Source organism: Protobothrops mucrosquamatus, unplaced genomic scaffold (assembly GCF_001527695.2).
Source record: "Protobothrops mucrosquamatus isolate PMUCROS unplaced genomic scaffold, P.Mucros_1.0 scaffold336, whole genome shotgun sequence".
In the NCBI taxonomy this organism is placed as follows: domain Eukaryota; kingdom Metazoa; phylum Chordata; class Lepidosauria; order Squamata; family Viperidae; genus Protobothrops; species Protobothrops mucrosquamatus.
Genome location: NW_015386674.1, coordinates 362,813 through 377,660, shown reverse-complemented (window position 1 = coordinate 377,660; position 14,848 = coordinate 362,813). Strand labels below are relative to the sequence as shown.

The 14,848-nt window shown below is 40.8% G+C and overlaps 1 protein-coding gene across 1 annotated transcript; it reads left to right on the top strand.

Annotated features, from left to right (window-relative positions):
• Nucleotides 1-1,249: 1,249 nt before the first annotated feature.
• BEST2 (bestrophin 2) lies at nucleotides 1,250-10,358 on the top strand. Its single transcript, XM_015815337.1, has 9 exons — nucleotides 1,250-1,401; nucleotides 2,043-2,137; nucleotides 2,966-3,199; nucleotides 3,580-3,734; nucleotides 4,818-4,895; nucleotides 7,942-8,094; nucleotides 8,946-9,026; nucleotides 9,259-9,413; nucleotides 9,761-10,358. Exons 1-9 carry the CDS (start codon nucleotides 1,250-1,252, stop codon nucleotides 10,356-10,358), a joined length of 1,701 nt encoding a protein of 566 aa, XP_015670823.1.
• Nucleotides 10,359-14,848: the final 4,490 nt, after the last annotated feature.

Genomic DNA, 14,848 nt, shown 5'->3' with positions numbered 1-14,848 from the left:
GATATGCCTGCTATTCTTTGAGGAACCTTCAGTAGGTCAAAAGGTGCCACTTGATGTGTTTCTGAAGGTGATGGTGTTGCCTATCCCAGTTGTGCTTGTTAAGTGATGTCAACCTGAATCTGTGACCTTATTAACACCAACTTTATACACAGCAGAATTTGATCAGCAATGTGGCAATAAATGTTCATCTTTAAGATGACATAAACCTTTCTTGCTTTTGTCTATCTGTTATAACAAATAATTGTGCTAATCCAAACTGCACTTTACTGAATTAACCCTGAACCATAAAGTAGCCAACCACATCTTAGCCTAAGGTGTTCTGTGTACCCGGTATTATACAATCTTCTGCAAATGCTGGCACAACTTTACACGATCATTTCAGTGTTCAGATAATGTTATCTTCCAGTTGCAATCTTGTCTTTCCCTGCCATTTTTAATGTTTAGTGTTATTTTAAAAGGAGAAAAATATATAGAATTGTTCCTTGTCTTTTGATTTGCTAGGTATTGTCTGAGGAGCATTCTTGATTGCCAGGTGGTATCTGATTTCTCTGTGCCATTGTAGAGAACATAAAAGAAGAAAGGAAGATGCAAATCAGAGCTATTCTTTTTAGCTGATAGCTGAATTACCATGGAAAAATGGCTTGAGGGCCTGCCTGTCTCTTCTACCCAGTTAAAACCAGCAGTTTTGTAAAAGGGAGGAGTTTTTTTTTTTAATCTCCCCATTGTAACAAGTATTCTTCCTTGCATGACAATTAGCAGTTTGGATGTTGTAATAACTCATCCCCAGTGATGCTACTCCCTGTTCATAACTATCACTTTTTCCAATGGAAAAGCACTTTTGACAGGGGCTGAGGCAAGAAAAGCTCTTTTACAAACACACCCATTTGAAAGTCAAGGGAGTGATCTCAACAGAGTATCCTCAGAGTTTTTCAGTAGGACTTGCAAGGGATTCCCCGCAGGGTTTCTCCTTGTCATTGTGGGAAAGCGTTGAGGCAAAAGGAATCAATCTGGAAGGCATCACTCTGGAAGGCATCAGGTTGGGGAATGCAACCTAAGTTCTCAAAGGTGAGGCTGCTGCTGTGTCCAAAAGGAATGAAAGGCTCTGAAAGAACCTAACATTTTCTTTGCTGCAAGTCCTGTTGTGAGAAACGGAGAAGGTGATCTGCATGAGAGGTTTGCATGTACTAAGATCTACCGTAATTCTGTGTCTCCTTCAATTGCAGAGTCACTGAGCTTCTTTCTGCCTAGCATGACTGTTACATATACAGCTCGGGTGGCCAATGCCCGCTTTGGTGGCTTCTACAAACTGCTGAGCCTCTGGCGTGGGAGCATCTATAAACTGCTGTACAAGGAGTTCCTGGTCTTCTCGGTTTCCTATTTGGGATTAAGCCTGACTTATCGGTAAATCAGGATATTAGTAGGCATCCTTTCCCTCCTGTTTTCTCAGAACAGCCCAAGAGCTTTGGGTTGTCATTAATAGTCCACCTGCACATTCGGGTTTTATGAAATTCCTTTTCTAATTTGAAGAGTTACTATACAATACCATACTAAATTCCCAAGGACATTGTTCATTCCGGAAAGTGTATTTTGGCACGAGGATATATATTGTTAAAATAATTCTTGTATAACTTTGCTATATAAACTTGGCTCAATTACTGGCCCAGTTGTAGCATAAAAGTAAGTGATGAGGCTACATGTAAATAAGGTGTTGCCCCTTTTCAACAACAGTGTAATTAACCTGATTCATGAAATGTCTTGTGTCCATTATAGCCTATTTGAGCAAAAGAGATCTCACTTTCTCCTGTTTGGGGCACTGTGTGAATAGGTCTGTATTTTTCTTCCTGGTTGAACTGTGTTGAGGTTGAAACATGAGTAAGCCAAATGTAGATGATTAAGAAATGTGTGAAAACAGTCTATCATGATGTGTTATGGTGGATACATGGTGCCTTCAATTATTCCAATTTTCAATCCAAGTCCATGGAAGCCAGCCACTGCCAAATAATACTCTTCCTTAATCTTGGTCTTCTCCTTTCTGTTTCTAGGTATGTCTTACAAGAAGATCAGAAACGGGTCTTCGAAAAGGTGGTCATTTATTGCAACAACTATGCCAATCTCATTCCTGTCTCCTTTGTTTTGGGTGAGATGCTTGATTTCTCAACCTCCTCCTCTGGCTATTTCCATTCCAACTCTTTACCTACTCTTCATCTGCTTCGAGGATAATGAGCAAAATGCAGCGATTTTTTTTACATATGAAATTTTCCCAGCTCTCTAGTTTTAGACTCGAATATGAACCTCCGTCCTTCATTTTCCCATCCTGCCAAGGGAATGGCACAGTAAAGGATACTGGTTATTAAGCAAATTACAGTTATTTCTAAAAGCAAAAAGTAAAATCTTGCCCAAGATATTGGAATTTTCTTAATTCCAAAATCTTGGCCTTTGGTCAGTATTCAGAGGAAAACACAGGGCATCTACTCAGAGAAATGTACACTAGCAATGAATTTTATTGCAGAATATGGATTCTTATGGAATTATAAGAATGCAGTAGGAATTCTTGGATTCCTAATGAGTAAAGGGAGTAAAAGGAATTACAAATAAAAACTTTGAAAGGAATGGGATCTAAGACAGTTCCGTAAAAACTGAGAATGCTAAATGGGCATGAAACGCTGAACTGACTATTGAAAAGAGAATAAGCAATGTGGAATACAAATAAGAATGCAGTGGCTAAAAAACTGAATAAAAACACTTCACACATTTTGTTATAACACTTTTGTTATAATTTGTTGTTTACATGTTTGCATGGCTGAGCTTTGGCTTTTAGAACCTGTTTTGGGTTTTATAATAATATAATCCTACCTCCAATGAGATTTGGAATGTGGAGGTCATGCTCTAATGTAATTTGAGAAAAAAGGCAGAATATAGTTTTAATAAATGAATAAACATCTTCCTATCTCTTGGTTTCACTCAGGCTTCTATGTAACACTGGTAGTAAACCGCTGGTGGAGCCAGTATACCAGCATGCCAATGCCAGATCGCTTGATGTGTGCCATTTCTGGAAATGTGCATGGTGCAGATGAGAGGGGACGGCTTTATCGACGGACACTCATGCGCTATTGCAGTCTATCAGCTGTCTTGATCTTGCGCTCAGTCAGCATTGCTGTGTTCAAGCGCTTTCCCACCATGGACCATGTGGTAGAAGCAGGTAAGGGTAACACCGGAGGCCCATCTTCCTGTTGACCTAAAGTGATGATACGGGAACATTCTGAAAAATGGAGAAAATAAAAGTAAGCACTGTTTAGGACATCCTTTAATTTGGAAAGTGTTGCCAGCAAATGCCATTGTAATGCACTGTTTTCAGCTTTACTCAGCCTGGTACAATCCAGATATATTGGGCTACATGGTCATTAACTGTAATCGGTAGAGCCAATGGAGACAATAATATTATAGACCCATACACCCTGAATATCTTAGGGCTAGGCTATGGAAGTCTGCATGAGAATTGATATTGTGTCTCCTAAAGAAATTCCACCACTTGCATGAGTGGCATTATATATAAATCTGCTTCTTTGCATCTGCTTCAAGGGTTCATGACTCGTGAGGAACGCAAGAAATTTGAAAATCTCAACTCTTCCTACAATCGATACTGGGTCCCCTGCATATGGTTTACCAACTTAGCTGCACAGGCACGTAAAGAAGGCCGCATACGTGACAACTGTGCTCTCAAGTTGCTCATGGAGGTGAGGTTGGGAATCCTAGCATTTGAATTATAAACTTAAACTAAGTTTAATAGTTATTTCCACTTCCCAGAAACTTCTAATTTCTGAAGTTCTGACATTTCCAAGCACCTTCTCAGCCATCCATAATGCTTAAAATTCTTCTATAACAGTAGAGACCTGGCATTTTAGAAGGATCGCATCAGTCCCCTTCAAGATGACTAGCAGCATGGAATTGTTGGAATTGTAGTCCAAAAACATCTGGAGAGCACCAGGCTGTCTGCTTCTGTTCTATAGAACTAGTGTTGCAAAGGAGGGCCGGGAGAAGTTTTGTTTGAGATGCATTGATAACCGTCACTGAGCCATCATCACCAACTCTCATCCTAGCCATCATTTGTTTTGTCCCAGATGAGGAGGGTGACATCCAAAGTAGAATATACATGTTCATCTGGAACAAACAATAGATCTTGCATCCAAGTTCCAATTAGATTTTAAATGGACCAAAAGTTAGGAATGCTATTTAAGTTCCAAGGCTATATAATCTTAGTACTTGGGAAAAACACAGAATAGATTAAAAAAAGGAAGCTATGTGAGAACCTTGAAAACAATGTGGTAATCACCAGAAATTATGGATTTGTTAAGGTTACTCCTGTAAGATATTTATTCTTATTACATCTTCCTTAGTGGATAGTGGTATATATATATATTATATATATATATATATATATAATTTAATTAATTAAGCAAAGCATTCAACTAAGGACTCAAAGCTAGGTCCTCTCTTGACCCCTCCTTCCAGCCTAACGGGCAGTTCCCAACATCTACAATGTAACTACCACAAGACCGCTGAACAATATCTTAACCCTACTTTCCAGAGTTAGACGATGGAACTACTGAAACACCATGCTTCCAAGTTGGAAGATATATAGCCAATTTTTTTTCTGAAGTCACTGAGAATCAGCGGATCACATTTTTCTGTCTCATTCCAGAAAAAGTCACGGTCATATATTGCTACTCATATGCCTGAAGGCATTGTGGAAAGCCATATGTAGTTGTAGAAAGTTCTCATGCCTCACACAAGTAGTGATGATTGCACTCTCCCTCCAGGAACTGAATCACTTTCGTGGCAACTGCAGCATGCTTTACCACTATGACTGGATCAGTGTACCATTAGTATACACTCAGGTAAGCTGTCAGACACTGAGTACACAAATGTTATTTCACTGGTGAATGATTAAGCATATCCTATTGTTGGCATTTCTGGTTTGTGTGTCCTTTTCCTCTTGTTTAAGATAGATTAAAGGATTATGACCAGACTTAAGAGAAAATTGGTAATGGGAAGGTTTACCATCTCTTGCATCTAGCAGTTCTGTTTTGTGGCTCTCTAGACTATTACACATTTGTATCCTAGGCAACCAGTTGTTTGTCCAGATTTCAGAGTGCAGTTGGAAAGAATATTCTTATAAATGTAAGGGATTGCACTTTTAAGAGAAAATCAGTAGAGAGGAGAAAAACAATTAAGCTTATCTTCTACTTCCTCTTTGCTAATGCTCTCATTATATATATTGGGACCGGAATGTTGAGAATTCCCAATGTACATGGTCATTGGTTAGGAATTCTGGGAGTTGTAGTCCATATCTGGGAAAACAGCATCGGGGTCTCTGCAGCAATGTATAGAGTAGAAATCAAAGGTTACTATCAGATTAATGAACAATTGAGATGGAATCTCTGTAGAATTCTGTTCCACACAAATAGTTTTTGTACAAAGCATTGATGTTTAATTGACTGACAGCCATACCAAACAGTGTTTGTGAATGATTCTGTATCATTCTGAAGGGAAGTGCTAAGTGGCATCCCCAGAACTCTATCATCAGTTCAGTTCTACTTTACAAATTTGATTTGAAGAATGAGATGGAATTATGCTTGTACATTTTGCAAATGACACCAAGCTAAAATGATTGGCCAAAAACGTAGAGTACAAAAATCATAAAAATGACCTCAACAGACAGGAGTATGCACAAGTGTGATAACTAGGATAATGAAAACTATATAATGGATATAGGACTGGAGAAATTCAAATTGACAGTAGGGCACAAAAGAAGAATTTAGGTATAAGAGTACCCCAATGTTTGAACATGAGCAAGTAACTTAATGTAGCAGCTAAACAACTAATGCGCTGTGCCTAAACAATAGGAAATAACAGTTCCCTTGTACCCTGTTGCTACTTAGATTGCATTTGGAGTTCTGTGTTAAGAGCTGATGCTTGTACTTTAAAGGGGATATGGATAAGCTGGAGCATATTCAGAAGGAAGTTACCTGGATGATAAAATACCTAGAAAGGAAGCCCCATGAAGAACAGTTACTGGAGCCAGGAATAGTCAGCTTCTAAAAGAGAAGCTCAAGGGGAGCTTAAGGGAGGAGAACTGGGGGAGTCCTGGTTGGAACAGAGGGATGAACGAATGACCTGCAAGAACCTCTTCTAACTCATACATCCTATGCTAACAGTATCATTATTGTTTAATATATTATTATATGTTCACAACAATGTCAAATCGCAGCTGCTGGTTCTTTAGCTATGTTGGCTTTCATATGCATTGAATTGAGGATCTTGTAACATATTATGTAATATACGGTATGTGCGGATCCAAGCAGTGTGGTCTTTTGCAATCGACAGATGGAAATTTTGTCAACACACACATTCTCTAAGTGCCGTCCAATATTTTTTTTGGTATGGCATCCAGTGTGCTGATAAGTACGGGGACCATCAAAGTCGGTTTGTTTTAATTTTCACATTTTGATTCTTTCTGATCTTTTCCAATTCTTTGCCTTCTATTCTACTGTCCCCTGGTATTGCCACATCAGTTACCCACACTTTCTTTTCTTCTTTTCAACCATAGTTATATCTGGTGTGTTATGAGCCAAGACATTTTATTTGGAAATCCCACAATATTTTAACCTGCCCTTTTTTACTACTTTTCTCAAGTCTATGTTCCCACTAATTTTTCATTATTGGTACACAGTAATTTTTATAGAAGCTCCGTGAATCATTTTCCTGAATATGTTATGTTGTGTTTATAATCAGTTTGTGTGATCTTCTTGTATGAGTTGAGTATACGATCCACTGTTTCTTCTTTGTACCATCTGCACTAATTCTGCCCTTGATTTTATTATAGCTTATTCTTGGGTAGCCAAAATCATTATCATAGTTTCAAGCATAATTAGTATGTTGCTGTTGTTTTAAAAATTGACTGCTTTAAAACCCTAGTCAAGTTTGAATTGTGGATTATTGACACAATGATTACATATGTAATGTAGTATAGCTTTATTTTATTTTATTTCATTTCATTTGATGTAACTGCCTAAGGAAGCTTTTGCCTTGAAAGATAGTGTACAAAGTCTAAAACCAGCAAGCCACCAAAGCCACAGCTAAAATTGGCCATAGAGTAGAGTTGATACGTTTAGAACATTTTAAAACTCTCACACTTTAAGATGTGAAACACAGGCGTGTCATGAGTGGTATGGATAATATATACTCTATGTCAGAGTACTTGGCTGCACAATAACTCTATCAGAGCAGAAGTTCCCTTATGGCCGACATGTTTATCAGGTATGTTTATCAGGACATTTAATTTTGGTTTGCCTACTGGTTAATTACATCCAGCAACCTAACATCTTATCTACAGAGTTACAATGCTGTCCTTTACAACCTAGTAATCCAAGGATATTTAACTTACTCTAGAATAGCCCTACTTTAACCGTGTGTTTGCAATCACTGCCTTAAGAAATGTACTCAGGATGATTTAAAAAAGTAACTAATGGTACTTAAATTAGTTATCAGTGCCTTTCTGCATAAATTATTGGTGGATAACAAGGGGGGGGTGGAACTTTACTGTTCTATTTTTCAGTGTTACATGAGATATAGACCTAATTCCCACTGGTAACTAAATAGGGAATGGTAAATTATCTTAGGGTTTTTAAAATATCATGGAATTAAATGTATAATCTGAAAATTAGAATCATCATAATTTCTTATATTAACATTGACCTAAAAAGAGACTGGAAATATGTTCTATTCCTTAGCAGTCCTAATTCTCTGAATGAGAGATGATTAAGCAAGGATTAAACTGCACTCCAAATTGCATATTACAGTAATTATTGTAATAAAAAATCCTTTCATCTGAGCAAAGAAGCTCCCCACTTTTTCATTTCCCTTTTCTCTTTGCTCTCATAGGTGGTTACCATTGCTGTATATAGCTTCTTCTTTTCTTGTCTAATTGGAAGGCAGTTCCTCGATCCAGCCCAAGGTTATGAAGGACATGACCTAGACCTGTGGATTCCTGTTTTCACCCTGCTTCAGTTTTTCTTCTACTTTGGATGGCTCAAGGTAGGATAGAATGGAGCTGGTTAATTTGTAGTGGTTGCTGGAGCATTTCCTACATCGCTTTCTTCAAGCAGATCTTGCCCAGATGGGTTGAACAGGAGTTCTTGTCTATGGAGATTCTCAATCATCCAGGTCATGGTTGTTCCACAGGTGCTTTTTCCAAAAGGCAACTGGACTTCCTTAGTTTTTTTTTTCTTTTTCACTTCTTATCCAAGAAGCTTCTTCAATTCTTGGATGTTTCTTGGATGAGAAATGTTTCCAAAGGGAAAAAAAATCAAGAAAGTCCAGTTGCCTTTTGGAAAAAGCACCTTTGGGACAACAAGAGTCCTCATTATGTCCAACTACTGTGGCTGCCAACCAGTCATTTCACTATTGAGAACCAATATGATTAATGGTAATTTTAGGAGGGAATGACTGAAATCCCTTACCTTGGAAGGCTGCTGTAGAGAATTGCTCAGGGATGATAGGCCAGTGAATCTGATTTGAGGCAGAGGAAAAACAGCTAAGAGATCAGAACAGAACAACAGAACAGAACAGGAGAGTTGGAAGGGACCTTAGAGGTTCTAGTGACTAGTCCAACCCCCTGTTCAGGCAGGAAACCCTATACCATTTCAGACAAATGATTGTCCAATCTCTTTTTAAAAACTCCCAGTGTTGGAGCATTCACAACTTCTGGAGGTAGGTTGTTCCATTGGTTAATTGTTCTAACTGTCAGGAAGTTTCTTCTTAGTTCTAGGTTTAGCTTCTTCTCTCCATCTATTTGTATAATTGGCAGAAGATTGGGAGGCTCTGCACAAGGTTAGAAACAGAGACTGTGAGAGGAGCAATCTTTGTCTCACTATGGATCTTTGCAGGTGGCTGAGCAACTCATCAACCCTTTTGGAGAGGATGACGATGACTTTGAAACCAATTTACTGATTGACAGGAACTTCCAGGTAACCCCCAACCTCTCCTCTTCTGCTAAGAATTGACAAAGCAATGTTCAGTGGAGCTGAATTTTTCCATGGTCCAATAGTTGTAAACCCATCCCCTGTCCTACAGTTGAGATTCTTATCCCTCCCTACCCCAGTACATACATATCCTAGATACATATTGACAAACAGACAGGCAAACGCCAGTACTGTCTGCCTGCAAAAGGGATTCTTCATGTTTGGTTTTCTTCTGAAGGTCTCCATGATGGCTGTGGATGAGATGTATGCAGATTTGCCTCTCCTGGAGAAGGATAGATATTGGGATGCCTCAAACCCACGTGCCCCCTATACGGCAGCTACAGTTTTTCTGCTGCAACAGCCGTCATTCCAAGGCTCCACTTTTGATGTGACGTAAGGATTTTTTTCTTTGTGCGGCGCAAAAAGTAGTAGTAGTAGTAGTAGTAGTAGTAGTAGTAGTAGTAGTAGTAGTAGTAGTAGTAATAAATGATTAACTGGTAAAGAAGCAAGAGGGAGCGCACAGGGGATGTACCGTTTGGGTTTTCCCTATTTGGGATAGATCAACAATCTTTTCCCAGTGTGCATGAAGCTTCCCATTGCTGAGACTGTAATTGTACAAGCACCGTGACTATGCATTTCCCACTTGAGGAAAGCCCTGTTACTTTCTAGTAATGGAAGTATCTATGGTTAGTGCTGAATGGTTGAACAAATTCCTTCAACCGCTTGTCCTCGCTTTCCAGATTGGCCAAGGAGGATATGCAGTTCCAGCCTTTGGAGGAGATTGCCGAGGGCTTTGAAGACAGCCGCCATGTGCCTGCCCACCTCTTGAACCGACTGCTCTCTACTGCTCCTACCTCAGGAGGTTTTGGACGCCGTCTCTCTCTGCTGAAGCGCAAGAACAGCTGTGTTTCAGAACCATCAAACACCTACAGCTGCCTTTGTCAGGACATGCATGCCCTTGACTGCACGTGTACCCGGCATGCCAGTCAGCAGATGCGCAGTAACAGCATTCCCTTCATCCCTGAAGGGGCGGGAGACTCTGACCACGATACCAGCAGCCCAGGAAAGGAAGCATGCAGTGTTCTTCCTGAGTCGCACATTGTTGAGCTGGGTGAACCTTCTCAGAGTGCATCGGGCCAGGAGAATGTTACTGCTGCCCCCCCTGATCCAGAGCCCCTTGTGGATACATCAGTTAATACAAATGTCTTGTCCTGGCCTCTCCTAGAACATGACTCTTCAGACACTTCTTTCTTTCACAACCCAAAGGAGGTGCCTAGCAAAGGGGTTGGCTATCCCCCATGGCTGCAGAGCCCCATTGAAGAGGAAAGTACGGCATGACCGTTATTGGGTATCCACAGCTGAGATGGAGTTACTGCCGGGGACATCTTGTTATGGTGATCTTATTGGAAGAAGGCCCTGAAAGGAAGAACCAACAGAAGCGAATCTACTTTTGTAAAAACCACCTTTGGGGCAGGGGCTTGGGGGAATTTTAAGACAGGGGTTGTTGAGACACTCTTAATTTCATTAACAAATACTCTGTTCCCACCAAAGAAAATGCTAGTTTTAAACCATGCTTTTAACTTAATAGACTACGTACAAACCTAGAGTAGATATGAATATCATACTGCTTTGCAGTGTTGGTGAAATCTTTCTCGTTCTATTTTTCTCCTCAAGATAAAACTGAGAAGGAAAGAGCCAAGAGGTGTAGATGAATTCTACGGCACCCTTCCCCCCCCCCCACAACCCTATATAGTCAACTGATTTAAGGCTTATGTTTTTATGTTTTATTAAATGCTTGTTTGTAAAACATTGAGACTTTTGAATACTTTAAATCTTACCGCAGTTCCTTACACCTTTAACAAAGTCGTGGGTAACTTCATTCTGACAAACGTTTGCCATTTTTAAATGTTATTCTGGCCTCTGGGAAGAACAGGAAGAATGGCAGAGATGTATTGTTTGTATTGTTCATGCCAGAGACACTTTCATTAAATAACCTGCATACTTAGGTCTCTACCAGCCTTTAGAAGATTTACGTAAGACTTACTGAAGGAGGCTGGGAAAACTAGACTTTAAAGGGACTCATTATAAACCTCTAGTATTCCTAGGGCAATACAATTGTCAATAGATGCATTATTCAAATGTCTAAGAATATTCATCAGGCTCAGGTGCTTTTCCTATTTTCACAGATTTGGCATTGTTTCTTGAAGAGTTAAATGTTTAATTAAATATAGTTTGATCATGCCTAAGCTCTAGAATAGCAAATAAAATAAAAAAAATTGATTTTAAGAACACTTGAATTTTAAAACTATATCCTCGTATTGGAGTACATTATTTATATTCAAGTGAGCTATAGCAGCGGTCCTCAACTTTTCCAGCTCTGCGGACCAGCGGTGGCAGTGCCCCTCTGGGGATGGTTTTGCGTGTGTGCCCACCGCTTACACCAAGGCTTTTCAACCAGTGGTACGGGTACCACCTGTGGTACATTGGCATCTGGCAGGTGGTACACGACCATCCTAGAAAAGTGGTAGCGGGGGAGGGGAATGAGCTGAACCGGTGGCAGCACCACACAAGCCTGAGCGAGAGATGGCTGGAGCTGCAGGGCTGTCAGGGCTCAGCGGAAGCACCAGGATCAGTGCCAGGCTCCAGCTGGAAAGCAGCACTGATCCTGGTGCTTCTGCTGAGCCCAGAAGCGTCAATCAACTGGAATGTTGCAGCATCTCCAGGGTCTTGTGATTTACATTCAGATGCTTGGCAACTGATTCATATTTATGATGGTCACAGTGTCCCAGGGTCATGTGAAGTGACCAAAACCTGCTGCAACCACCCAGCAGACGGGGGGAATAAAAACCGAACACCCCCCCACCCCACCCCCACTGCCAATCCTCAACAGAAATGCTCACCACAATGAAAACCTCGGACAGGAGGAAGAGTTCCGCCGGGCGGACAGGCGTCTTGCTCGGCTGTGGCTTGGGGGGCCACTTTTTTCAGTACCATTGTAACTTCGAACAGTCACTAAGCAAACTGTTGTAAGTCGAGGACTACCTGTACTTTATCACTTTTTTCCTTTTTTTTTCATCAAGTTTTTGACACCTTGCTAGGCGACTGGTGGTACTCGGATATTGCCATATCCTAAAAGTGGCACAATGGGTGAAAAGGTTGAAAAGCCCTGGCTTACACAACCCGGTTCCCAACAGGCCGCGGACCAATATCAGTCTGCGGACCAGGGGTTGGGGGCTCCTGAGCTATAGCATATGAACACTGAGCCTGAACACTTTTAATAATGGGGCATTGTGGTGATTAATTTCATTTAAGAAGAGCTGTGCAACTAGGGATAGCCTAATTTAGCACAAAGCTGATTCATTAGATGCTGAAATTGGAAGGAAAAAAATGGACTTATTTGTCTTGGTGCAAACAGCAGCAAGAACACACTGATTATTGTGGTCAAAGAAGTAAAGGGATATAATTCAGTAACCTTGCTGAAACTGACCAGGAAAGCATACTAGAACCTTGTATATAGGACTGTGAGTTCCATGATAGAAAGGAAGGAAATGCAAGTACTATATTAATCTTATGCCATGTATTATACTTCTAAGCAAAACATTTTAATTTTGAAATATCACTGGAAATATTTCAATGACAATGTTGAGATGTGAAAACGCCAGGTTGGGGCTCTTTCAGTTTGGGCAGAACAGCTGTTCTAGGCTTGGGGCAGGATGTGTTTGAAATTCAAAATGTTTGATGTGTCACAGACACTAGTCTATAATATTTATAATCAAACTTGATATAAAAGAAGATTGTTAATGCTAGCTGCACTTTTCATTTCAAAGCTAGATAATTTTGTAAAATATTGTGGTTTGTACATAGCTCAGAAAACTTGAAAATCAGACTCTATAATTATCAAGTTTATTAAAGAGGGCTTACTTCTCAGATTACGCTAAAGGGATGCAACATACTGAATTTCTTATTTAAAATAAATTGTTTAAAAGAAGCAAAGCTGGGAGTCCAGTTATTATAGGATGAAAAAGACTTAGAGACTTCCAGAAGATAACATACTCTGCTTGTTTTAATCTTTCATATATCCTCTAAGCCAGGGCTTTTCAACCTTTTCACCCATTGAACCATTTTTAGGATATGGCAATATCCAAGTACCACCAGTCGACTAGCAAGGTATCAAAAACGTGATGACCAAAAAAAAAGGAAAAAAGTGATAAAAGTACAGGTAGTCCTTGACTTACAACAGTTCGCTTAGTGACGATTCGAAGTTACAATGGCACTGAAAAAAGTGCCACCCCAAACCACAGCCGAGCAAGACACCTGCCTGCCCACCCAGCGGCGCTCTTCCTCCTGTCCGAGGTTTTCATTGTTGTGAGCATTTCTGTTGAGGATTGGCAGCGGGGGTGGGGTGGGAGGTGTTTAGTTTTTATTCCCCCCATCTGCTGGGTGGTTGCAGCAGGTTTTGGTCATTTCACATGACCCTGGGACACTGTGACCATCATAAATATGAATCAGTTGCCAAGCATCTGAATGTAAATCACAAGACCCTGGAGATGCTGCAACATTCCAGCTGATCGGCGCTTCTTCTGGGCTCAGCCGAAGCGCCAGGATCAGTGCTGCTTTCCAGCTAATTGGTGCTTCTTCAGGGCTCAGCAGAAGCACCAGGATCAGCGCCAAGCTCCAGCTGGAGCCTGGCGCTGATCCTGGCGCTTCCACTGAGCCCTGACAGCCCCGAAGAAGCGCCGATCAGCTGGAGATGCTGCAACATTCCAGCTGATCGGCGCTTCTGGGCTCAGCAAAAGCGCCAGGATCAGTGACGAGCTCCAGCTGGAGCCTGGAGCTGATCCTAGCGCTTCCACTGAGTCCTGACAGCCCTGCAGCTCCAGCTGTCTCTCGCTCCGGCTTGTGCGGTGCTGCCACTGGTTCAGCTCATTCCCCTCCCCCACTACCACTTTTCTAGGATGGTCACGTACCACCTGCCAGGTGCCAATGTACCACAGGTGGTACCCGTACCACTGGTTGAAAAGCCCTGCTCTAAGCCATCTAGAGTTGTCAGAGTGCTGGAATGATCTAGAGACGGTACATACAGAATTCTTCAAGACACTGTTTCCCTTAAAGCAGACAAATTTTATTCAAATCCTGTCTGAAAGGCAGGAAGAATTCTCATTTTCCTTATGTCAATAATTTACTATATTGAAACCAAAAAAATACGTAATTTCAGAAACACCTGTCTCTCAAAATATTCAGTACTCTTATCATAGAGGTCCCCAACCTCTGGGCCATGGCCCGCTACCGGGACTTGAGCCGTTCAGAACCAGGCCACAGAAGTGGCAGGCATCCCCACTTGTGCGAGCAGCGAGAGTGCATGCCCCCATCCTCGTGCAAATTGAGCTGAGTGCCCGCACACTTGCCCACCACTCATGCAGAACCATCCCTTTCCCCCTGCCGAGGCTGCAAAGTCAGAAAGATTGGACAACTCTGCTCTATCAAATATTTTGTCAAATAATTTGCAGTAGGCAATACTACTGTTATGATTTTATGGTAATTCTCCTTATCAAGAGAGTTAGCATTCTCTTAATTAAGAGTTAATGTCAACAGCAGGGTTTTTCCAACACTGGATGCCTTGGAAAGCCACACTGCTGCCAAAAATAGTTCATGAAATTCTTTAAGAGATATTTCTTGTTGCTTCTCAGTTGAAAATAACATGCTCAGAACAAAAAAAATTACTAATGACTATGTGGCAATAATAATGGTTGTGTGAATGGCAATAAAAACAAAAAAAGGTTCTATCTTGGAATTTATCTGATGATCATATATGACCTTAGATCCTAAAA